General features: G+C 48.1%; 1 protein-coding gene across 3 annotated transcripts in view; it reads right to left on the reverse strand.

The window, feature by feature from the left end:
• FBP1 (fructose-bisphosphatase 1) overlaps window positions 1-24,209 on the reverse strand; it is a 35,119-nt gene that overhangs the window by 9,643 nt on the left and 1,267 nt on the right. For 2 of the 3 annotated variants that reach the window (XM_054502275.1, XM_054502276.2), the window contains 2 exons: window positions 7,589-7,751; window positions 5,066-5,158 (listed from right to left, as the gene is read on the reverse strand). In XM_054502275.1, the coding sequence (XP_054358250.1) occupies window positions 5,066-5,158; window positions 7,589-7,751 (256 nt within the window). The remainder of the gene's footprint in view (window positions 1-5,065; window positions 5,159-7,588; window positions 7,752-24,209) is intronic. The other variant, XM_054502277.2, reaches the window with a different exon arrangement.

Raw genomic sequence — 24,209 nt, forward strand, 5'->3', positions numbered from 1 at the left:
TCTGGACCTCAGGTGATCCGCCTGCCTCAGCCTCCCAAAGAGCTGGGATCAGCCCCCTTTCTAATTCCCTCCTCCAAATGCTCAGCAATACATGCCTTTCCTCCAAGGGAAACATACTGTTCCATTCTCCTGCAGATGCCCAGGGACCAATGAGCACGGAGCACTTGGCAAAATCAGAAACCTCTGGACCCTTCCTTTCTCCGCCTATCTGAGGCCACCACCCACTGTAGGCACTGGTTCCATGTCATCACATATTATTCCATGTCATCGCATAAGGAGAAGTAGGCACAGAAACGGGGGGCCTAGGGGAGGAGAGACTGTCATGTCCACAGTGGTCTTTCCTCGGAGCAGAAACCAAACCCTACTTTTCTGAATCTCTGCTTTTGTGGTGGGGGCTGTAAAGGACATTGCAAGTTAGAGTATGTCCAGTAGAGGGTGATCAGGCTAGAGAGAGGTCTCAGATCCCTCTCCTGTGAAAGATGTTCAGCTTAAAGGGAAAAAAAGTGGGTGTGGTGGGCATTATTGGGAGGGCAGAAACACTGTTTCCAAACATGTCAAAGAATCGTATTTTCTTATGCTCTAAACAGCCAAGTGAGCAAAATGAAACAGATTTCAACTCAATATTTGGACAAACCATGATGGTTACCTAGCATTGCAGGAGAATTCGTCCTGTCAGGATGTCTCCAGCCAGACACTGGTGGGGCCAGGCACCGTGGCTCATGCCCGTAATCCCAACACTTTGGGAGGTCGAGGCGGGAGGATCGCCTGAGCCCAGGAGTTCAACACCAGCCTGGGAAACATAGCGAGACCCCCTTGTCTCTACAGAAAATACAAAAATTAGCCAGGTGTGGTGGTGCACACCTGTAGTCCCAGCCACTCAGGAGGCTGAGGTAGGAGGATGGCTTAAGCCTGGGAGGGTGAGGCTGCAGTGAGCCATGATGGCACCACTGCTCTCAGCCTGGGCGACAGAGTGAGACCTTGTCTCAAAAAAAAAAAAAAAAAAAAAAAAAAAAAAAAAAAAAAAGGCCGGACGCAGTGGCTCACGCCTGTAATCCTAGCACTTTGGGAGGCCAAGGCGGGCAGATCACGAGGTCAGGAGACTGCCACCATCCTGGATAACACACGGTGAAACCCCGTCTCTGCTAAAAATACAAAAAAAATTAGCCGAGCGTGGTGGCGGGCGCCTGTAGTCTCAGCTACTCGGGAGGCTGAGGCAGGAGAATGGCGTGAACCCGGGAGACGGGGCTTGCAGTGAGCCGAGATCGTGCCACTGCACTCCAGCCTGGGCGACAGAGACTTCATCTCAAAAAAAAAAAAGAAAGAAAGAAAAAGGAAAAAGGAAGAAGCGGAAGAAGAAGAGGAGGGAGAAGGAGGAGGAGAAGAAGGGAGAGGAGGGGGAGGAGGAGGAGGGGGAGGAGGAGGGAGGGAGGAGGGGGAGGGGAGGGGAGGGGAAGGGGAGGGGGAGGGAGAGGGAGAAGAAAGAGGAAAGAATAGTAGTAGTTGTGGCCGGGCGTGGTGGCTCACGCCCGTAATCCCAGCACTTTGGGAGGCCGAGGCGGGCGGATCACGAGACCAGAAGATCGAGACCATCCTGGCTAACACAGTGAAACCCCGTCTCTACTAAAAATACAAAACATTAGCCGAGCGTGGTGGCGGGCGCCTGTAGTCCCAGCTACTCAGGAGGCTGAGGCAGGAAAATCACTTGAACCCGGGAGGCGGAGGTTGCAGGGAGCTGAGATGGCACCACTGCACTCCAGCCTGGGCGACAGAGCGAGACTCCATCTCAAAAAAAAAAATAGTAGTAGTCGGTAGGCCCTGGAAAGATGCTATGGCAGGAGCTGCATGCAACATGACCACACATCCTTCCACATGCCTTTCCAGGAATCGTGTGGCAAGGCCTGGTCACCATGGCAGGGTCACAGTTACCGATGCTGCCCCACTGGGCGTGGGCACCATGGTGCGATTCTAGCCAACAATCATCTCGGCAGAAAGCAGGAAAAATCCCCTTGGAAGCATTATAGATGTCTATGTTTATGCCTCATGAGCCCTCAACTGGTTTCAGCTGTTTCAAGCAATCAATAAGGCTTCCAAAAACTGAAATGACTTAGAGGTCTGTGCCATACTCATCACCACTTCCTGTCTATTTATTTATTTATTTTTTTTTATTTTTTTTTTTTTTTTTGAGACGGAGTCTCGCTCTGTTGCCGAGGCTAGAGTGCAGTGGCGCGATCTCGGCTCACTGCAAGCTCGGCCTCCCGGGTTCACACCATTCTCCTGCCTCAGCCTCCCGGGTAGCTGGGACTACAGGGGCCTGCCACTACACCAGGCTAATTTTTTGTATTTTTAGTAGAGACGGGGTTTCACCGTGTTAGCCAGGATGGTCGCAATCTCCTGACCTCGTGATCCGCCCACCTGGGCCTCCCAAAGTGCTGGGATCACCGGGGTGAGCCACCACACCCGGCCCCACTTTCTGTCTTTTAAAAAAGTCACTTCTGGTTTATTGAGAAGAGAGCCAAGACTTATTGTTGAGAATTCTGTCATTCATAATTCAAGCTGCTGTTGCAAGCTGGCTTGATTTTTTTTTTTAGTTGATAGCCAATGTCTCTCAATTTCCCACGTTTTTTTTTTCCTTAAAAGAGTATTATTTGGGGGGACTGAGATGGAGAATGGGCTTAGCAAACATCAACACTGCTTTAGTTGTGGTTAACACATTAGCCAGATGTCTTCCTCTGCAAGGAAGAATTTTGCTACAAACCTCTCTTGCTATTCTGTGGATCTGATATTTTGCAAGGAAAATTTCATTCCTCCATGTCTACAACAGAAATGGTATGTTCCTTGGCATGACTTGGAAAATGGATAAATTGTTGCCTTTTTGCCTTTCTAGCATGATAATTCGAATCTTCTATTCCTCAAACTGATTGTGATGTGGATCTGCCTCTTACCCAAGAAAAAAAAAATACGTTCCAATGATCAAAGATAACTGTGCCATGGGGGCTCTACTTTTCACATATTTTAAAGGAAATTATGTATAATACTAGATAACAAGTCACTTTTAGAGATAACGTGCAAATTTGGGTCTCAGTTCTTTTTTTTTTTTGAGACGGAGTCTCGCTCTGTCGCCCAGACTGGAGTCCAGTGGCGCAATCTCGGCTCACTGCAACCTCCGCCTCCCAGGTTCATGCCATTCTCCTGCCTCAGCCTCCTGAGTACCTGGACTACAGGCGCCTGCCACCCTGCCCAGCTAATTTTTTGTAATTTTTTGTAATTTTTTGTAGAGACGGGAGGGTTTCACCGTGTTAGCCAGGATGGTCTCAATCTCCTGACCTTGTGATCCGCCCACCTCGGCCTCCCAAAGTGCTGGGATTACAGGTGTGAGCCACCTCGCCAGGCCAAGGGTCTCAGTTCCTAAGTTAATGCCTTTGTGTCCTAGAACAGAGTTCAGCTGAACCAACCTCTTCAGTCGATTCAAGCCTGTGAGGTTTCAGTTCTGAAATAAACAAGAGCTGAATATGGAATGGTATGCTAGACTTTGGAGACTTAGAAGGGGGTGATGGGAGGGGATGAAGGATTAAAAAAACTACATATTGGATACAATATATACTATTCTCGTGAGGTATAAACTAAAATCTCAGACTTCACCACTATACAATTCATTCATTTCACCAAAAACTATTTGTACCCCCAAAAGCTGTTAAAAGTATATATATATGTGTATATATGTGTGTGTGTGTATATATACTTTTTTTTTTGAGACAGAGTCTTGTTCTGTTGCCCGGGCTGGAGTGCAGTGGTGCGATCTCGGCTCACTGCAACCTCCACCTCCCAGGTTCAAGCGATTCTCCTGCCTCAGCCTCCCGGGACTACAGGTGCCCGCCACCACGCCTGGGTGTTTTTTTGTATTTTTAGTAGAGACGGGGTTTCACAGCATAGCCAAGGCAGCCTCAATCTCCTGACCTTGTGATCCACCCACCTCGGCCTCCCAAAGTGCTGGGATTACAGGTGTGAGCCACCGCACCCAGCCTAAAATATATACTTTGAAAAAATAAAACAAAACAAGAGCTAAAGCCGAGAGGACGTACCTTGGATTTTATCATGTTTCCTGATGGGTGGATGGGTTTTCATTCTATTTTTCACTTATTTGTATAATTGAGCACCTCTCACTCTCCCTCTCCCTCTCCCTCTCCTCCCTCTCCTCCCTCTCCCTCTCCTCTCTCTCCTCTCTCTCTCTCTTTCTCTCTCTCTCTCTCTCTCAGAAAAAGCAGCTCTGGAGGAGGGATGACTGCTCGAGTCAGGTGTTAGGAGACCCGGGCAGGGCTGGATTCTCATCCTATGCTGTGTGCTTTCTACGACTTAGAGCAAGGCTCAGTAAACTTTTTCTACAGACAGACAGATAGTAAATTTTTCAGTTTTATGGGCCATACAGTCTCTATCATAACTACAAAACTTTGACAGTGCAGCAGAGAATCAGCCAAAGGCAGTATGTGAACAAATGAATGTTACCAAATGCCAATTAAAGCTTCATTCGTGAAGAGTAAAACTTAAAATGGATCATGAAACATTGTTCTTTAGTTTTTTTCAACTATTTAAAAATGCAAAATGGTTATTCTTTGTTCACAAGCTGTACACATTAGGCCACAGGCTGGACTCAGCCCGGGGCTCATAGCTTATAGACCATTGACTAGGGGACTTAAAGGACAGTTTTGACATAGTCTCTATTGTTGTCTTATGCTCTCAACTCTGAGTTCACATCGTATCATCACTATACTTACCCTCCACTGCCTCTTTTTTAAATCTCATTTTCTATCATAAAAAGTAAGACATACTAAAAAGAGTGAAATATCCTTCTCTTCCCACCCATATTTTACCCTATATTCTCTTTCAGCAACCTAGTGGGTCTTCGTCATGCAATTAGGGCTGAAAAGCTCAGAACTTGAGATACAAATCTACTTCAGCCTCACAGAATTTCATAATCTCCACTCCGGCTGCTCTGCCACCGTGAAATAGGACTGGATGCTCAATCTTAACTTTTGTCCCCAAACCAAGTGCTTAAGATACCACGTTTTACCTTTCTATAGATGCCAAAAATGGTTCCAATGGACACAAGGCAATCGATGTTGGAAGATCCATCAAGGGGATCAAAACAGACCACATATTTACCCTGAGCACAGAAAAAAGAAATACAACCTTAAAATGTTATAGCAAGATACACTAAAGGAGTATACATTAGGGACTAAGAATGGGAATTTAGAAGAAAGTTAAAAAAATGTGGGTCTTATTTATTTATACTGTCATGGAAGGTATGAGATGGCATACAGAACGCACAGATACACACACACACAAGACCATTAAACAGAGAAAACACCACTTAGGAGGTGCAGATGAAGGTAATGGAATACAGATAAGTCATGATTTCCTACATTGTTGATATAGTCAAATCATAATTTTGCATTGAGTTTCCTGGCAGCCAAAGGAAAAAGAAGGTTAGTCACTCATTTTCCTCTATTCGTAAGGAAAAAAATAATTCCTTAGGTGAAGCAGAGACTTTGCTAGGGTTGAGATCTATAAGAAACTTCTCATGGAGGTCTTACAGATGCCCCTTGAGGTTGGGACGCATAAAGTTTTCAAAAATATCCTGGCTGGGCATGGTGGCTCATGCCTAATCCTAGCACTTTGGGAGGCTAAGACGGGAGGATTGCTTGAGCCCAGGAGTTTGAGACCAGCCTGGGCAGCATAGAGAGACTCCTTCTGTTTAAAAAAAAAAAAAAAAAAAAATTCAATTAGCTGGGCATGATGCTGCACATCTGTAGTGCCAGCTACTCAGGAGGCTGAGACAGGAGGTATCACTTAAGCCCAAGAGTTTGAGGCTGCAGTGAGCCATGACTGTGCACTCCAGTCTGGGTGACAGAGTGAGGCCCTGTCTCTAAAAACAAAACTAAACAAAACAAATTTCTAGCGTAATTCCCAAAGGAGATAACTGTCAGTGGTAGTGGGACCACCGCAGATTCCTGTTTTGAGTGGGATTTTCAGTGGTGTGCAGGAGCTGGCTGGTATCGGCTCTCAGAAGCTAACGGTGCACATCTGTTCCCAACTCTGCCTTCAGTGATACCACATTGGTAGCTTAAAATCAACGATCGGAGAGTATTCACACCATTGACACAGGCAAGTGGACATATCAGAGACTTGTTTGTTTGCTGTGAGATCCAGTTTACCAGCACATCACCGGGAGTTTTCCATCTCCAAATTAGCCACTTTACAATGTGGTTTTTAAATGTCTGTAGCAGATTCCCTGCCCTCTTGCTCTTCACAGACCACCCTCACTAATGCAGGAGGAACTGGAAACTGGAACACAGGAACCTGCCTATCATGAAGGCCCACGGTAGACAGAGAAGTCCGGCATGAGTGATGGAGAAGGTTAAACACAACAAATCTAAGCCATATGCCTAAAGCTGCCAAAGACCTTGAAAGGCCCAGCTGAGAAAAACATGAACTTCAGGTCTGGCATGTAGGGCTATTTTAGGAATGATGAAAAACAACTTCATCAGATGTGGCTCCTGCCCTCTTAATAGGGTGAGGACAGGCAGCCTCTTCATCTTCTCATTGTTTTTTCCTAATTCTACTCCTTCACATTCCCAGTTCCTCTCAAGCTGGGAAAGATAGTAAGCCCACAGAACTGCACTTCTAATCTCAGAAGTTTTGTTTTCTAATTAAAATTGTTGTTTGATAAAAGCTGGGAATACTCTTTCATTTAACAATCTTTTTCAACAGTCATTTGTTGTTGAGGCCCTCTAATGTGCCAGGCATTGCACTAGACACTGGGACACAGAGACAAATAAGATTCGTTTTCTGCTCTCAGAAAGCAGAGATAAGGCCGGGTGTGGTGGCTCACACCTGTAATCCCAGCACTTTGGGAGGCCGAGGTGGGCGGGTCACTTGAGGTCAGGAGTTCAAGACCAGCCTGGCCAACATGGTGAAATCTCATCCCTACTAAAAATACAAAAATTAGCCAGGTGTGGTGGCAGGAACCTGTAATCCTAGCTACTCAGGAGGCTGGGCAGGAGAATCGCTTGAACCCAGGAGGCAGAGGTTGCAGTGAGCCAAGATCACACCACTGTACTCCAGACTGGGCAACAAAAGCAAAACACTGTCTCAAAAAAAAAAAAAAGAAGCAGAGACAGACCAATAGGGACTCCAATGCGTGCATCAGGGGTGGAAGCTTCAAGCAGTCTAGGTCAACAGGAGGGTCAGTGCGAAGGTCAGGAATTTGGTGGATAGGGATGTAGTACAAGAGGTGACCAACAGAAGCCAGGGTTTGAAGAGCCTGAAACATGGCAATAAAAAGTTAGAAATGGAGATGAGTTTGTGGGAGTCCACTGGAGAGAAGGCAGCGTGAGCCACGGCACTCATCTGCTCAGTGGCTCAGGGAGGATTCGAGAGATGGCAGCAGTGAGGTGGAAGCTGTGAAAAGACCACAGCAGGGATCTAGAGGGACTCCGAGAAACGCAGCTCAGCTGAACAAGTGGAGTCAATTATGAAGCTGGGAAGAAGACCGGCTACATTAAAACCCTCAATGGTAGAAGTACAGACCCACCCTTTTCTCCGGTTCCACTATGATGGCGTGTTTATCTTCTTCTGACACGAGAACACACGTGGCAAAGGATGACTTTAACATGTTCATAACCAGGTCGTTGGAGAGGACGTCCAGCTTCTTAACTTGATCACCTGTCACGTTGGTAGAACCAGCAATGCCATAGCTACAGGGAACAAAAGCCACAAAAAATAAGCCATGACCACCAGAACATGTAGATGTGTCCATAAACCCACCAAAAGTGAGTGTTCGGTAAGATTTGGAAGAAAGAGTTCATGTCCTTTGCAGGGACATGGATGAAGCTGGAACCCATCATTCTCAGCAAACTAACACAGAAACAGAAAACCAAACACCACATGTTCTCACTCATAAATGGGAGTTGAACAATGAGAACACATAGACACAGGGAGGGGAATATCACACACTGGGGCCTGTCAGGGAGTTGGGAACTAGGGGAGGGAGAGCATTAGGAGAAATACCTAATGTAGATGACAGATTGATGAGTGCAGCAAATCACCATGGCATGTGTATACCTATGTAACAAACCTACACATTCTGCATGTGTATCCCAGAACTTAAAGTATAATAATAATTTTTTTAAAAAAGGGCCGGGCGCGGTGGCTCACGCCTATAATCCCAGCACTTTGGGAGGCCGAGGCGGGCGGATCACCAGGTCAGGAGATCGAGACCATCCTGGCTAACGCGGTGAAACCCCGTCTCTACTAAAAATACAAAAAATTAGCCGGGTGTGGTAGCGGGCGCCTGTAGTCCCAGCTATTCAGGATGGTGAGGCAGGAGAATGGCGTGAACCCAGGAGGTGGAGCTTGCAGTGAGCCGAGATCCTGCCACTGCACTCCAGCCTGGGCGACAGAGCAAGAGTCCGTCTAAAAAAAAAAAAAAAAAGATTTAGAAGAAAGGAAGGAGGACATACAGCTTGGGAGAACAAGGCAGGAAGGGTGGTGGTCCCTCTGGACAGACCCTAGAGAGGAGATGCTATCATCCGCCTCTTCACCTCGAACCTGTCATGGTGCCCTGCACACTTTTGTGGTTAAATCAGTGTTTCTTAACTTTGTTTTCATTATGGTTCCCCTAGGGAGTTTTTTAGAACATTTTTTCCTCAACCATACTCCCCCATGAAATATTTTTAATACTACAGATATAGTAGATATCTGTTTATTGCAGTATGTGTCTCAGTGCTTTTTACACAAAAAGTTTGCGGGTGTTTTTGGTTTTGCCCAGAAAGAACCAGTGTTGGCCCCCAAACACATGGGTTAAACGAATCAATAGAGAGACCCAGCAAGCAAGCAAGCCTGGGTTGGGGGTAGCCTGAGTTCCGAGCCAAGCCAAGGGGTGGCTTTATAACTAAAAAGACCCTAAAAGAAACAAAGCATCGATTGGCCCCTCTGCCTCATTTCATAGAGGAGAAAACTCAGACCCAAGACTCCTGTGGACTTCTCCACACAGGCAGAGGGTAGAAGCGAGATGCTGCCTATGACTCCCAGGCAGAGGGTGGAGGCGAGATGCTGCCTATGACTCCCAGGCCAGGGCTCTCTTGGTGACACCCTGGGCCCCTGGCAGGAGTCCTAGGGCATGGAAGTTGCAGGGATCCTGGAGTTTTCACTATTTTTAAGCAACCTGCAAGTCAGTAATTGTAGAATTCCCAGAATCCAGTGGCTTGTCCAAACGCAACCTAGCTTGTTACACTTAGAGAAGCGGCAGGTTGTCACAGCCTGGGGTTGCCCTGAACACAGAAAGGAGGGAGACGTCTCACAGGAAGGATGCACAGAGCAAGGTGAGAGCTTTGATGTGGGAAGGGAAAAAGATGGGTCTTTGAAGACACCAGCAAGCCTCTGAAAGTGGGTGGTAAGGGCACACCCGCGCCCTTGGCCAGGATGGCGATGTGCACTCGCCTGGGAACTGATGGTCCCTGATCCAGTGGCCGTGACTGCTTCAGCTCCTGCAAGTGCATTTGCCCAAAACATAACTCACTGTGACTGGCTGGGCAAAACTGAGCCCCGCCTAGAAACCATCCAAACCCACATGCCTGGTCCGTCCTGACTATCTCAGGAGCTAGCTCCGGCTGTCTTCTCAGGCCCACCTGTCAGCGTCTTTCAGCCACTCTTGGCATCATTCCCTTTCCAGCCTGCAAAGCACGTCTCGTCCCACCAGCCCTCCTCCTGCTGCTTCTCTTTTCACCCATCACTCCTGTTTCATGAGTAAAAGACCAAGATGTCTATCGAGCTTTGAGCTGCACCCCGTGTCCCTGGGCTTTCGATTCTATTTCCACATAATCTTTTTCTGACCCCAATTGTGAGGCTGGGGCTTGTGCACGAAGAAGGCAGCCAAAATCTTGGAGGTCAGAGGGACTTGGCGGGGCCCACCAGCTCAAATGCAGCTCCCTCGGTGACCCCACTAGCAGCAGTGCTCTCTCTTCCCAGCCTGAGAGTTGCACTGTCAAAGTCACTTTATGATTATTTTTATTTTTATTTTTGGAGACTGTGTCACTCTGTTGTCCAGGCTGGTGTGCAGTTGCCTGATCTCAGCTCACTGCAACCTCCGCCTCCCAGGTTCAAGCGATTCTCGTGCCTCACCCTCCTGAGTAGCTGGGACTATAGCCGTATGACACCACATCCAGCTAATTTTTGTATTTTTAGTACAGACAGGGTTTCACCATGTTGGCCAGGCCGGTCTCGAACTCCTGACCTCAAGTGATCCACCCACCTCAGCCTCCCAAAGTGCTGGGATTACAGGCATGAACCACCGTGCCCAGCCCACTGTCAAAGTCACTTCTGATTCCAGAGGGCAAATAGCACCAATGGACCAGAAGAAGGGCTTCAAGGCAGAGACCGGTTCCAGGCCTCAGCTCCCAGGCTCCCCTGCTCTTTCTGAGCCTCCCTCCCTTTCACATGTGTCCAAAGAGGGAAGTGAAGTCCGCCCCCACGCGGCTGTCAGAGGATTGCATGAGATGACATATACAAAAGGCTTAGCACTAATAGGTGCAGCCCGACAGGGACAGCTCGGGGGCCCGGGAGTGCTCGGCAGAGGGGCCGAAGGCACTGGACACGGATGAGGCACTGAGGCAGGTGCAGAAGGAAAGTCCTATATTACGCTTTGGCCCAAGTCCCATCTGCTCAGGCACTTCCCTCAGGAACACTCAGGCCATGTGGTCTCTTTTACTCAAAAACTTCGTAGACAGCTGTCTGAGTGCTCATTTATTCCACAGATATTCACTGGGGACCTGCTGTGCACAGGGAACCGTTCTAGATGCTGGGGTTACGGTGCTGAACACGGTAGATCAGATCCCGCCTTTGTGGAGCGTATATTCTATTGGGGTGAGACAAACAAGAAATAAATGTTTTGGAATGAAAAAGATATGTCAGATAGTGACAGGTGCTCGCTGACATAAAACAAAAACAAGGTGACAGAAGAGGGAGATGAGAGGCTAGATGGTTAATTTAGATGATCAGGAAGATCTCTAGGGGGGCATTCAAGCTCAATGGTACTTTGAATGTTTTTCGTAAGAATGGGAGGAAATAGGCCGGGCACGGTGGCTCACGCCTGTAATCCCAGCACTTTGGGAGGCCGAGGTGGGTGGATCCACCTGAGGTCAGGAGATCGAAACCAGCCTGATCAACATGGTGAAGCCCTCTCTCTACTAAAAACACAAAAAATTAGCCAGGCATGGTGGCGGGTGCCTGTAGTCCCAGCTACTCAAGAGGCTGAGGCAGAAGAATGGCGTGAACCCAGGAGGCGGAGCTTGCAGTGAACCGAGATTGCACCACTGCACTCCAGCCTGGGCGACAAAGTGAGACTCTATCTCAGAAAAAAAAAAAAAAAGAGTGGTAGGAAATGGGCCAGGCGCGGTGGCTCACACCTGTAATCCCGGCACTTTGGGAGGCCAAGGCGGGTGGATCACCTGAGGTCAGGAAATCGAGACCAGCCTGACCAATATGGTGAAGTCCTATCTCTACTAAATACATAAAAATTAGCTGGGCGTGGTGGCACATGTCTGTAATCTGAGCTACGTGGGAAGCTGAGGCAGGAGAATCCCTTGAACCCAGGAGGCGGAGGTTGCAGTGAGCCGAGATCGCACCATTGCACTCCAGCCTGGGCAACAAGAGTGAAACACTGTCTCAAAAAAATAAAAAAAAGAAAGAATGGGAGGAAATGAAAAAGCCCTAAAGAAGCCCAAATAAGTCAGCTAGTAATGACTCCAGAGAAGAGCTGTATGTTAGCAATTTAGCCAAAGGAAACAGTAAGTTCATTTTTCACATATTTCCAAATGGAAGGGAGTGGGTACTATGTGCACATTTATACAAGTAATTTTGTAAAGCCTGAGGTCTTTTTCCTGTGATGCCTGGATCCAGGAAGCATCTAAATTCAGAGAGAAGACACCGGAGGGAGAAAGTCCTTGTAAGGCGGGCTCTGATTTGCAGTACTCCCGGGCCAGCCCCACCACCCAGACACAGACAAGTTATCCTGTAACTGTGTCCCAAACACAGGGGCACCGTGACTTGTTTTGTGGGATTAAATGAAAGTAGGCTATTTCCTCATGCAGTAGACTGCATTTTCCGAGCTTGCAGACTCAGCAGTTGGCCAGATTAAAGTGAGAAGCAACTTCTGTTGCCCCAGATCACGCCCAGACCTACGAGATGTTACAGTCAGTGTCAGGGTGGGTGACTTGGCAAATCATGACCACCAGCCAGCCCTCCCCACTGCCATTCCAAGAGTCTCAGATGGCTCCTACCTTTGGCACATAGAGGAACTAACACAGAGAAGTCACAGAAGGGGTGGCACACCCTGTTTATGATGGTAGGCTTGTGGGGCCACACAGCACTCTGCAAGGACACATGGCACAGGGTCCTCAGCACCTGCATGGACAGGGCTGCCCGCATCCACCAAGCCATGCACGGCCCTGGCCACAGAACTGACAGGGCTGGGGCCAGGCGCGGTGGCTCACGCCTGTAATCCCAGCACTTTGGGAGGCCGAGGCGAGCGGATCACGAGGTCAGGAGATCGAAACCATCCTGGCTAACACAGTGAAACCCCGTCTCTACTAAAAATACAAAAAATTAGCCGGGCACGGTGGCAGGCGCCTGTGGTCCCAGCTACTCGGGAGGCTGAGGCAGGAGAAAGGCGTGAACCCGGGAGGCGGAGCTTGCAATGAGCCCAGATGTCGCCCCTGCACTCCAGCCTGGGCGACAGAGCGAGACTCCGTCAAAAAGAATGACGGAGCTGCCCGCGTCCACCAAACCACGCAGGACCCTCACCACCTGCAAGGACGGGGCCGCCCGCACCCACCAAATCACCCAGGACCCTCAGCACCTGCATGGACAGGGCTGCCTGCATCCACCAAGCCACACAGGGCCTTTAGCACCTGCATGGATGAGGCCGCCTGCGTCCAGCTCAGCACCTGGATGGAGAGAGCCACCTGCATCCACCAAACCACACAGGCCCCTCAGCACCTGCACGGACAGGGCCACCTGCGTCCACCAAACCACGGCAGGAAATGGGCTCCACCTGCTTCAGGTTTCCATGACACCGCTGGGTGGTGACAGATGTGTTAAGCTGGTTCCTGCCCCTTTCTTGGGAACGCCTCTTCTCTTTACCCCCAGTAAGGGTCCCTCCCCTCTTCTAGCAGGAAGGACCCTTCTCCAGCTATCTTCCAGTTGTCTTTGAAGTGTAAAAGAACACATGAAGATAGATTACTCTGGGCTCCTCCAACTCAATGTTCACGTACTTTATAACTTTCCTAAGATATCTTGAGGGAAGGCTTCTCCTGGTTAATCCTGGCGTTAGGAAAAGCTTCCAGAAAAGCACAGGAAAAGTATCCTAAGGTAGAAACACTGGGTCAAGAGAATAAATTCCCCCGGCTGCCAGCCAACTATGCTGCCATGTTGATAGCAACAATGTCGAGGTGTCCCTCGTGTCTCCAGGTCTCCTCTGAGCCGCAGTGAGTTAAGCTGGCCGCACCGTGCTGGTCACACCACCCTGGCTTAGTCCTGTCGGGGCTGCACAGCCACGATGAGCAGTCAGGACCAGACGCAGGCTCTATCAAGCCTCCCCCATCACACCTCGGGGACCCTAAGAAGGGCTTGAGATTTCTCCGAGTAACACATTTACACAGGTCAATGAAGTCGCAAGCAGGCAAGGCTTCTGTGATTCTGACAGAGGAAGAAGTCCTCAGAAACAAGCTCAAGGACTTAATTAGCTGAAGATCACATGCAGTTTATTTTCTCCTTAAGTTTTCAGAAGCCCTCTTAGAAATAATAGATGTCTGGCCAGGCACAGTGGCTCACGCCTGTAATCTCAGCACTTTGGGAGGCTAAGGCAGGTGGATCACCTGAGGTCAGGAGTTCGAGACCAGCCTGGCCAACATGGTGAAATCCTATGTCTACTAAAAATACAAAAATTGGCCAGTCGCGGTGGCTCACACCTATAATCCCAACACTTTGGGAGGCTGAGGCAGGTGGATCACCTGAGGCTGGGAGTTCAAGACCAGCCTGACCAATGTGGAGAAACCCCGTCTCTACTAAAAATACAAACTTAGCTGGGTATGGTGGCATGTGCCTGTAATCCCAGCTACTCAGGAGGCTGAGGCAGGAGAATCGCTTGAACCCGGGAGGCAGAGGTTGCAGTAAGCTGAGATCACGCTATTGCACTCCAGCCTGGGCAACAAGAGCGAAACTCCATCTCAAAAAAAAAAAAAAAAAAAAAAAAAAAATTAGCCGGGCGTGGTGGCAGGCGCCTGTAATCCCAGCTACTCGGGAGGCTGAGACAGGAGAGTCACCTGAACCCGGGAGGTGGAGGTTGCAGTGAGCCGAGATCACACCACTGCACTCCAGCCTGGGCAACAAAGAGTGAAATTCCGCCTCAGAAAGAAAAAGAAAAGAAATAATAAATGTCTGCCTGCTGATCAGTCATCATTCCTCAAAGGCCCTGAAGGATAGCGTAACAAGAGCATTCACTCTATATTCCAATCACCACCTAGAGAGGGCGGGCTCAGCATTCCAGAGTCAATAGCAGGTGTGGGCCTCAGCTCCTGGTGAGACAGCCCTGAGCCCTAGCGAATGCAGCGGCTGTCATCCCCCGCCTGAATTTCTAGGAAGACTCCAGGAGAACCCAGTGGATCCAGAAGACCATCCTGCCTTGGAAGGTGTTTCCAGGAGGCAGCTGTGAACCAGAGGTGATGACACCAACTACCCTCCGTGAGACTCAACTGGAGCCTTGCACACACCACCCGGCTCCCTTCTAGATCAGCTCCCAATTTGCCGTTCTCTAGGGATGGGATAAGGCAGCAAATGAGGCTGCAGGGATATGGGAAACCATCACACAACCCTGCCCAAAAAAGCCCTCCCCAGGCCAACTGTGCCTTACAATTAAAGGAGAGGAACAGGTGAAATGGCCAAGACATGGGCTGAACTGAGCGAGCTGTAAACCTCCAGGCCTAGCTCCCTTCCCCTACCTCCCTCCCCTGCTCTGCCCCCAGCCCTGATGCCAGAAAAAGAGTCAGCAGTAGCAGTCGGGGGGCTGATCATGCAGGGGCAGGGAGGGCAATTTTGATTGAGCCATGACTTGATCTGCCAAGGAAATGTTTTCTGAATAAAAGTTATCACAGAGGTGGCCAGACACAGTGGCTCATGCCTGTGATCCCAACATTTTGGGAGGCCAAGGCATGTGGATCACTTGAGGACAGGAGTTCGAGACCAGCCTGCCAACATGGTCAAAGCCCACCTCTACTAAAAATACAAAAATTAGCCAGGTGTGGTGGCACATGCCTGTAATCCCAGCTACTTGGAAGGCCGAGGCACAAGAATTGCTTGAACCCAGGAGGCAAAGGTTGCAGTGAGCCGAGGTCACACCACTGCACTCTAGACTGGGCCACAGAGACTCTGTCTCAAAAAAAAAAAAAAAAAAAAATTTATCATAGAGGGGAAAGGCAACATTGTGAGGTTTTCTCCACCTTTTCTGTATTGGGCCTAAGAGGAGAAATGTCAGAGCATAAGGAGCAAAATGGCTTGAGGCCTTCCTTGAGAAGTAGCAGGCAGCAAGCAAGAGAACAGGGCACCTGCTGAGGCCAGAGCACCACTGGCCACTACTGTTGGCAACGGACTTTAAATGCCCCGCACCTCACAGCAAGGAGGCCAGACCCGCTGCATAGAACCCCAGAGCCCCGGCCGAATCAGGGCACAGTGTTGCACAAATGTCAGCTACTTCCAGGCATGTGTGAATCAATAGGTGGCTTTCAAACCACGGCCGAAAATTCTAGGACATGCTTTTAAATTGCACTGTTCCAGAGACCTGGATATTTGGTTTCCATATATCCAAGTTGAAGCTGAGATTTTCTTGAGAATAGCAAAGAGAACAATGATGAGGAAACACTAATCATGATTTATACAATATTTATATATACTTTAAAATCTTGTTCTATGTTGTATCAAGTTTATAAAACAAGTATATATTACATGCAATCTATTGGGTAACTTCAATTAAAGGCTTTTTGTTGTTGTTTTTTGTTTGTTTTGAGACAGAGTCTCGCTCCGTCACCCAGGCTGGAGTGCAATGGCGAGATCTTGGCTTACTGCAACCTCCCCCTCCCGGGTTCAAGCGATTCGCCTGCCTCAGCCTCCCAAGTAGCTGGGATTACAGGCACCTGCCACCACGCCTGGCTAATTTTTGGATTTTTAGTAGAGACAAAAATCTCACCATGTTGACCAGGCTGGTCTCGAACTCCTGACCCCATGATCCGCCCATCTTGGCCTCCCAAAGTGCTGGGATTACAGGCGTGAGCCACCGCACGTGGCCAAAGGTTTTTTTAATATAGAAAAAGCAGAGCTGATTAGCATGAGTCCTGCTCGTGCCCTTCACAGATCCATGGCCATTGGATAGGCACAGCTGTTGATATGGGGGCGCTTCTGGAAATAAAACCACAGCTGCTTGGAGGAACTAATTCACCTCTCAAGCCTTGGCCTACAAAATGGAAGCCTGTTAACTAGGAAGCCTGTTAATTGATTTGGGTGGTTAAGATGGATAATTAAAGAAACAAGGAAGGATCAGAGCCTGAAGCTGAAGGCACCAGCCTCCAGAAGATCCTCCATGGTTCCAGGAGCCTGGAAAATGTGTGCAAGAGTGAGACACCAGCATTGGTGACATCACATAACCGCCACTCCTGGGGAGGTAGGGGGGAGGGTCTAGTCTCTCAACCCCCACCAAGAGAGGACCGGGAGAGCCCTCAGGTGTGGAAGCATGACCTTTATGGGGCATTGTCTTCATGGCCTTAGGAATGGCCCACTCTCTTCTAGGAGCCACTGGGAGGGAGGGCACAGACAGGACTGCCACCCCTGGAAATGCTACCTAAAACCTCGATCTTAGAGGCCTGGGCCCAACCTGCTTTGTACAAGAATGCCAAGAGTGGAGGACCTCTGAGCTCACCTCACCCGTTGGGCCATCCTGAGGATGGCACAGCCCTCTACCTGGGACATTCGCAATTAGAACCTTACAGGCAGCCAGAGGTTTTTCTAGTGAGGTCTGAAGCAAAAGTACAGGGCACCAGGTAAATGCCGAGTGTATTCTCCAAAGGGACTGAAACTCTCGCATAAACATGGCACATCTGAATATGCCTCTGGAGGAAGAAAGACCTATCAGTCTTGATCCTGGAAAAAAGAATATTTTGTTCACCATGTATCTTTAGCACCTAGAACAATGCCTGCACATAGTAAGTTCTCAATGTAAATGGATGAATAAATTTAGAGAGTAATAAAAGGATCCAAGAATTCCTAAGATCATAAACTCCATTAGACCCAGTGGTATTGGTAATGCCTGCCTGCATAACCTCTACCATCCAACACTCCCAACCCCTGAAAAAAACCCTCCAGATTAGCATAGCTTCTTGGTAAAAGTGTGTTTGCTGTGCAAACTTAGCGTTAGACAAATGCAATGGCCTTTCACCCAGTTCCTCAGGAAACTAGAGTGTAATGAATGGTCAAGGCCCCAGGCTGGCACTCTACACCACCAAGGTTCCAATCCCAGCTCTGCTCCATGCTCAGCAGCCGGGGAAAGTCACTTAGCATCTGTGACCTCTGGTTCATCTGCAATATGGGAATGCAGTGTGTCTGCTTCATAGTCTACAGAGAGAGGGCATAACTGAGTTGATATAGGCAAAGTGGTCAGAAAAGTGCCTGGTGCATAGGCAAGTGTGCAGGAAATATTACCATTTCCACCCGTAGCTCCCTAGGCATAACACAACCACGCGGAGAAGCAAGAACTCAGCACCAGAAAGACCTGGGTTCAAATTCTGCCTTTGCTTCTTACTGATGATGTGACCACCATCAAGTTGTGCAAAGCCCCTGAGTGGCTGTTTCTGGCCATGTTTTTGGGGATCGTGGATAATGCACGTGGTGCACCTGGTTCATAGTACTCCCCACGAAGGCAGCCACATGACAATAGAGCCCCGCAGGCATCCACTAAGTAAGTGTCGGTTGATCTGGGGATTGGGGGAAGGGAAGGTATCTCTAAACCAGTTTTGCAGGCAACTTCTTGGAGGACAGCCAATAAGGAACTGGCAAAAGAAAAAAAAAAGTGCTCCAAGTTTACATTTGATAAAATCTCACGGGAATATTATTTATTTGAGATGTTCTTGACATTTCACTTCAATTTTATTCAAATTAGTTGGCCCTGCAGCCCAAGTAAAGTGGAAAAGCACCAGGCAGGGTTGAAGTCTCTGTGTCCTTTCCCTTTCCAGCCCCAGAGATACGAAGGAGCTCTTCCTGGAGTTTGGGGAGCAGAACTCAACTGGAGAAACTGCCTATAATACCTCTTCTTTACTTTTACTGTAAACCCCACTGAAAAGTTTAAAGAGCTCTAAGTCATTTTAATTCATATGATGGAGAACACCTTAGAAGCATAGATTAAAGTGGCCAGTATTTTGAAATTCTTGGATATTTTAATTAAATTTTAGCATTGTTTTCCAAGTTTGCAAATGATTTCTAAAACAGAATGAATCATTTCACAGCCATGGACTTTGTGACACTGAACATGCAGATCTGTGATGATTGGGGGAGGCTGCCTTCCACAGCATCTCTAAAGCACTGAAGGACAGAAGGATTGGAGCCAGGGGCTGACAGAACTAGAGCCCTCCAGGGCTGCCTGGATCTGCTGACTTAGGACCATCTCCTCCCGAAGTCACTGTGACTGAGCAACACAATTGCGGCAGCAACACTTCACACAGCACACAGAAGAACCAGACTCGGGCTCAGAACACGCGGCTCAACCAAAAGGGAGGGAGATTATTACTTAATCCTTATCACTAAAGTCAAAGGTAAGACTGGCTTGTTACTGCTTGATTCCATGGTAATCAACCATTTGCCCAGCCAGGAACATCCAAAGGTTCAGAAATACATTGAAGAGGCGCTAGTGAGAGCTGCTTTCAAAGGTCACAAATACCTGCCTCTGCTTGCATTCATCCGGGCCTAAACTGGTAAACACGATGGAACGCGGCTGTCTGCGCTTCTTTTATGCAAACAAAGTTGCAATTTCACACTTTGGTCATGTGGAGAAGAGAATTCAAGAAACATAAAATAAATCTGGTAAAGTTTCTAAAAGCTTAATGTCAAAAACTGCAAATTGGAAGATAAGCCTAAACACGCATTAGCTGACCTGTCATTCTAAAATGAAATCTGAAGCTCTTTATTATTTCTTCTGTCAAACAGCTGAGAAGACCCCATATATAAAAGTAACTCTTCTGGACATAATATGAATCTGATGTGAGGACATTTCCTGCAGCCACTCTTGGGTGCAACATTGTTCTAATATGTAACATGCTAGCCTGGACTCTCTCCCTGCTGATAGCATACAGGCTACTGCTAAGAAATGAAGAACAAAACATGCAAATAAAAGTTTACAAAAAATAAAAATAAAATAGGCCAGGCGCGGTGGCTCACACTTGTAAGCCCAGCACTTTGGGAGGCTGAGGCGGGTGGATGACGAAGTGAGGAGTTCAAGACCAGACTGGCCAACATAGTGAAACCCCGTCTCTACTAAAAATACAAAAATTAGCTGAGTGTGGTGGCAGGAACCTATAATCCCAGCTACTTGGAAGGCTGAGGCAGGAGAATCACTTGAACCTTGGAGGTGGAGGTTGCAGTGAACCGAGATCACACCACTGCCCTCCAGCCTGGGTGACAGAGCTAGACTCTGTCTGAAAAATAAAGAAATATAGCCTTCAGGAAAACAATGATCTTAATAACATTGGTACCCAATTAGTAAACTTAATTGATCCCCCTATGATTCTCTGAGGTTGAAAACACAGCTGTCTCCATCTTACAATTGGAGAAACAGGTTCAGTGATGTCACATCAACAGCCCAATCCTCACAGACGCTGAATGGCAGGGCCAGGAATCTAAGCTTGGCTCCATCTCTCTCCAAAACGTGCTCTGAATCCCTGCACATTCCTGCCTGCTAAACTGGTCCAGATCTCCTCCTCTTTTCTCTGCCTCAGGGCAAGTGTGCCAAAACAGACAGGCAAGTCCAGCTGCACGCTGGACAGCATCTCCCAACAGATCACCCTCTAACATCTCAAGTTCAGCGTTTCCAAAATGTTGGGATCATCTTCCCTCCTTCCCCAGACTAAAAACCAGCTCCTCCTTGTTTTTGTTTTTGTATTGTTTTGTTTTGTGGTGGCATGGCTCTGCTTTCAATTGCTAGGACTAGCGATTTCAGAAACTCCCTCACAGCCCTTCTCATCTAATCCATGCTCAGACTTCTTCCAAATCCTTCCTCTCCCCTCCAAGGCTGCAGCTCTGCTGGCTACTCAACTCACGCCTCCCTCCTCCCACTGGTTTTCCCATATCCTATCTTTCGCTCTTCTGCTATACTTCAGCCACACCTTCTCCAGATTTGTGTCCAATCACGCAACTGCCCCACTCAAAAAACTTTCAAAATCCTTGATCTCTCCTTTTCTATACCCCCAAAAGTGTAAAGTGTTCACCCTTGCCATTTGATGCTTTCCCAATGTACCCACAATTTCTCATCCACGAACGCCCTACCATGAGTACTCCATGCTTTGGTCAAATTGAGGGGGCAACTTTTCCAGAAACACTTTCCCACCTCAGGACTCCTCCCCCGTGACCGCCAGCCTGAACTGCGGTCCAGCCCGCCGGGCCTTTTACTTCCCCTGCACGTGCCCATTCTTGGCGCTCCACAGTCCTTCACCACGAATCGTATTTTTGGCACCTCTATGAAAGCATCTTTCTTTTTTTTGAGACGGAGTCTCCCTCTGTCTCCCAGGCTGGAGTGCAGTGGCGCGATCTCGGCTCACTGCAAGCTCCGCCTCCCAGATTCACGCCATTCACCTACCTCAGCCTCCCAAGTAGCTGGGACTACAGGCGCCCGCCACCACGCTCAGCTAATTTTTTTGTATTTTTTAGTAGAGTCGGGGTTTCACCGTGTTGGCCAGGATGGGCTTGATCTCCTGACCTCGTGATCCACCCGCCTCTGGGTATTACCCAAGTGCCCCAAAATAGAAGTGCCCCAAAATAGAGAAAGTACCCCAAAATAGAGAAAAACTTCAACACCTCATGATGTGTGCAGGGGAGCAGCACACAGCAGTTAAAAGGAGGTAGATGTAGATGTCCTGACATTAATGGATGTTCCTCGAATAATGTTAAATAACAAAGCAAACTACAGAAACGTGTATTGAGTGTGATCCCATTTTGTCTGCTATTATAGGCATATGTAAATATGTGTTCATGTGTAAACTCATATGACTGTAAAGAAGTATCCAGAAAAATAAGCAGTAAATTATTTGTAGTGGATACCCCATGGGATATATATGGGGTGGGTTTCACTCTTCCCTTGAATTCTTTTGAATGGTTTAAATTTTTGTCAATGAGTGTAACATAGTATTTATTTAAAACCTGGTATTCACAACTATCTAGTATAAAAGTACACATATTGGCCAGGCACAGTGGCTCATACCTGTAATCCCAGCATTTTGGGAGGCCAAGGTGGGCAGATCGCTTGAGCCCAGGAATTTGAGACCAGCCTGGGCAACATAAAAAAAAACCCATCTCTACAAAAACACAAAAATTATCCGGCATGGTGGCACATGCCTGTAGTCCCAGCTACAGGGGAGGCTGAGGTGGGAGCACCAATTCAGCCTGGGAGGTTGAGGCTGCAGTGAGCCATTATCACACCACTGCACTCCAGCCTGGGCAACAGAGTGCAACTCTATCTCAAAATAAATAAATAAATAAATAATACACATACCTTATGTAGCCAAAATTAGCATGCTTCATCCTGGCCCCACCATCAAAATCTCACTATCCAAGGTCCCACTGTCTAAGGTTACTTAGACAGCGGGACACCTCAAAACACATCTTACATTTCTCAGTCTCTCTAGGGGTGTGAAAGGTACTGACACATTTTTTAAACAATATCAGACATGACAAGCCCTTTTTTTTCTTTTTTTTGAGACAGAGTCTTACTCAGTCGCCAGGCTGGAGTAGAGTGGCACGATCTGGGCTCACTGCAACCTCCATGCCTGGCTAATTAGCCACCATGCCTGGCTAATTTTTGTGTTTTTAGTAGAGACAGGGTTTCACCATGTTGGCTAGGCTGGACTTTGAGTGATCTACCCATCTCAGCCTCCCAAAGTGCTGGGATTACAGGTGTGAGCCACCACACCCAGCCGACAAGCCCTCTTTCTAAAATATATCCCTGGTCCTCAAATGCAGTTAAAGCTGTGAGCCACTTATACTAGTTGTAAATTAAAGCTTAAGATTTCACCTGGGTATGTTTCTAAAATAAGAATCCTTAGGAATGTATTATTAAGAGGGGCCAGAGGCAACAGTAATGGAGTCATCACCTTCCTTAACATGTCTGCTTAATATTCAAAAATAAATGTGCTCATACCACTCCTTTACACGAATTACCTCCGCCAGTCCATACTGTGGGACCAAAGCCAGACAGCCTGCCAGTAAGAAAAGGAATCTAGATTGCAGGATGCGGGGCGGAGAAGAGTTTTTAAAAATAGAGAAATGCATTCCAAACCCAAGTAGCAAGGTTGTATTTGTTCAGGTCAGCTTTGAGCATCATGCGTCTTTTTTTTTTTTTTTGGACAAAGTCACGCTCTTGTCGCCCAGGCTGAAGTGCAATGACGCGATCTCGGCTCACTGCAACCTCTGCCTCCTGGGTTCAAGCGATTCTCCTTCCTCAGCCTCCCGAGTAGCTGGGATTACAGGCGCCTGCCACCACACCCAGCTAATTTTTGTATTTTTAGTAGAGACGGGGTTTCACCATGTTGGTCAGGTTGGTCTCGAACTCCTGACCTCAGGCAATCCACCTGTTTCGGCCTCCCAAAGTGTTGGGATGACAGGCATGAGCCTATGCGCCCGGCCCATCACATGTCATTTTTATAGTGTACATAAGTGCAGGGAATGTTAGTAAGGTGTATTGACAATCTGAAAACCCAGTTACACTTCAGTTAAAAGTGTGGATCAGTTAGCTAGAAAATACCTGCGCACGGCTGCGCACGATGGCTCATGCCTGTAATCCCAGCACTCTGGGAGGCCAAGGCATCACCTGAGGTCGGGAGTTTGAGACCAGCCTGACCAACATGGAGAAACCCCGTCTCTACTAAAAAAATTACAAAATTAGCTGGGCATGGTGGCACATGCCTGTAATCCCAGCTACTTGGGAGACTGAGGCAGGAGAATCACTTGAACCCGGGAGGCAGAGGTTGCAGTGAGCCAAGATTGCACCATTGCACTCCAGCCTGGGCAACAAGAGCAAAATTCCATCTCAAAAAAAAAAAAAAAAAAGAAAAGAAAAGAAAAAGAAAATACCTGTGCACACCAACACAAACGAAAGGATGTTGTGTGACTTACAAAAAACCTCACAAGAAGGGGTCCTTTGAGTCTCTACTCCACTTGACCCCTTGCTACTCACAATGTGAGGAGTAGACAAACAGTATCTGATGGGCAGCACCCACCACAGAAGAACTTAGAAATGCAGAATCTCAGGACCTGTCCCAGAGCTATGGAAGGAGGGCACACATCTTACCAAGATCCCCAAATGATTCCTGTGCCCAGTGACGTTCGAGATGCACTCCATAGCGCATTCAGAACCATTCTACAAACAACTTTTGAGCTTTCCACTAATTGGGTGGAGGCTGCACACACCATCATTGCAAATGGATAGGGGTTTTGAAGCCCTGGGTGTTTCCTGTTTCTGGCACAGCATGGCAACTGTCTCAGAAAGAAGCAGCCCACGGGAGCTCCTTTGCACACAAGCCCTGCTGCTCTTAAAGGCTTTGGACACACAGGAGACCTCCCAGCCTGCTTTGGCGGGGCGGGGGACACTCGCTCCTAACAGGTCTTGTTTCAGGTCAGAGATGCTGGATTAGAAACCTGACTTGGGTCCCTAATTGCAGAAAGAGTGAAGGAGGACAAAGAAGAAATGGGGAAGGAAGGCACTTGAGCTAGCACTTTCCTGTCTGAGGCTAGGGCGGGTATGACGGGCAGGCCAGGTGCCCGCACTTGGCCGGCTGAGAAGGGTACGAGGCAGGCTGCTCAGGGTAGAGGAGAGGAATGCAGGATGGAATCAGGTGTGCACCTGCGAGACGGAC

Source organism: Pongo pygmaeus, chromosome 13, assembly GCF_028885625.2.
Source record: "Pongo pygmaeus isolate AG05252 chromosome 13, NHGRI_mPonPyg2-v2.0_pri, whole genome shotgun sequence".
NCBI lineage: Eukaryota > Metazoa > Chordata > Mammalia > Primates > Hominidae > Pongo > Pongo pygmaeus.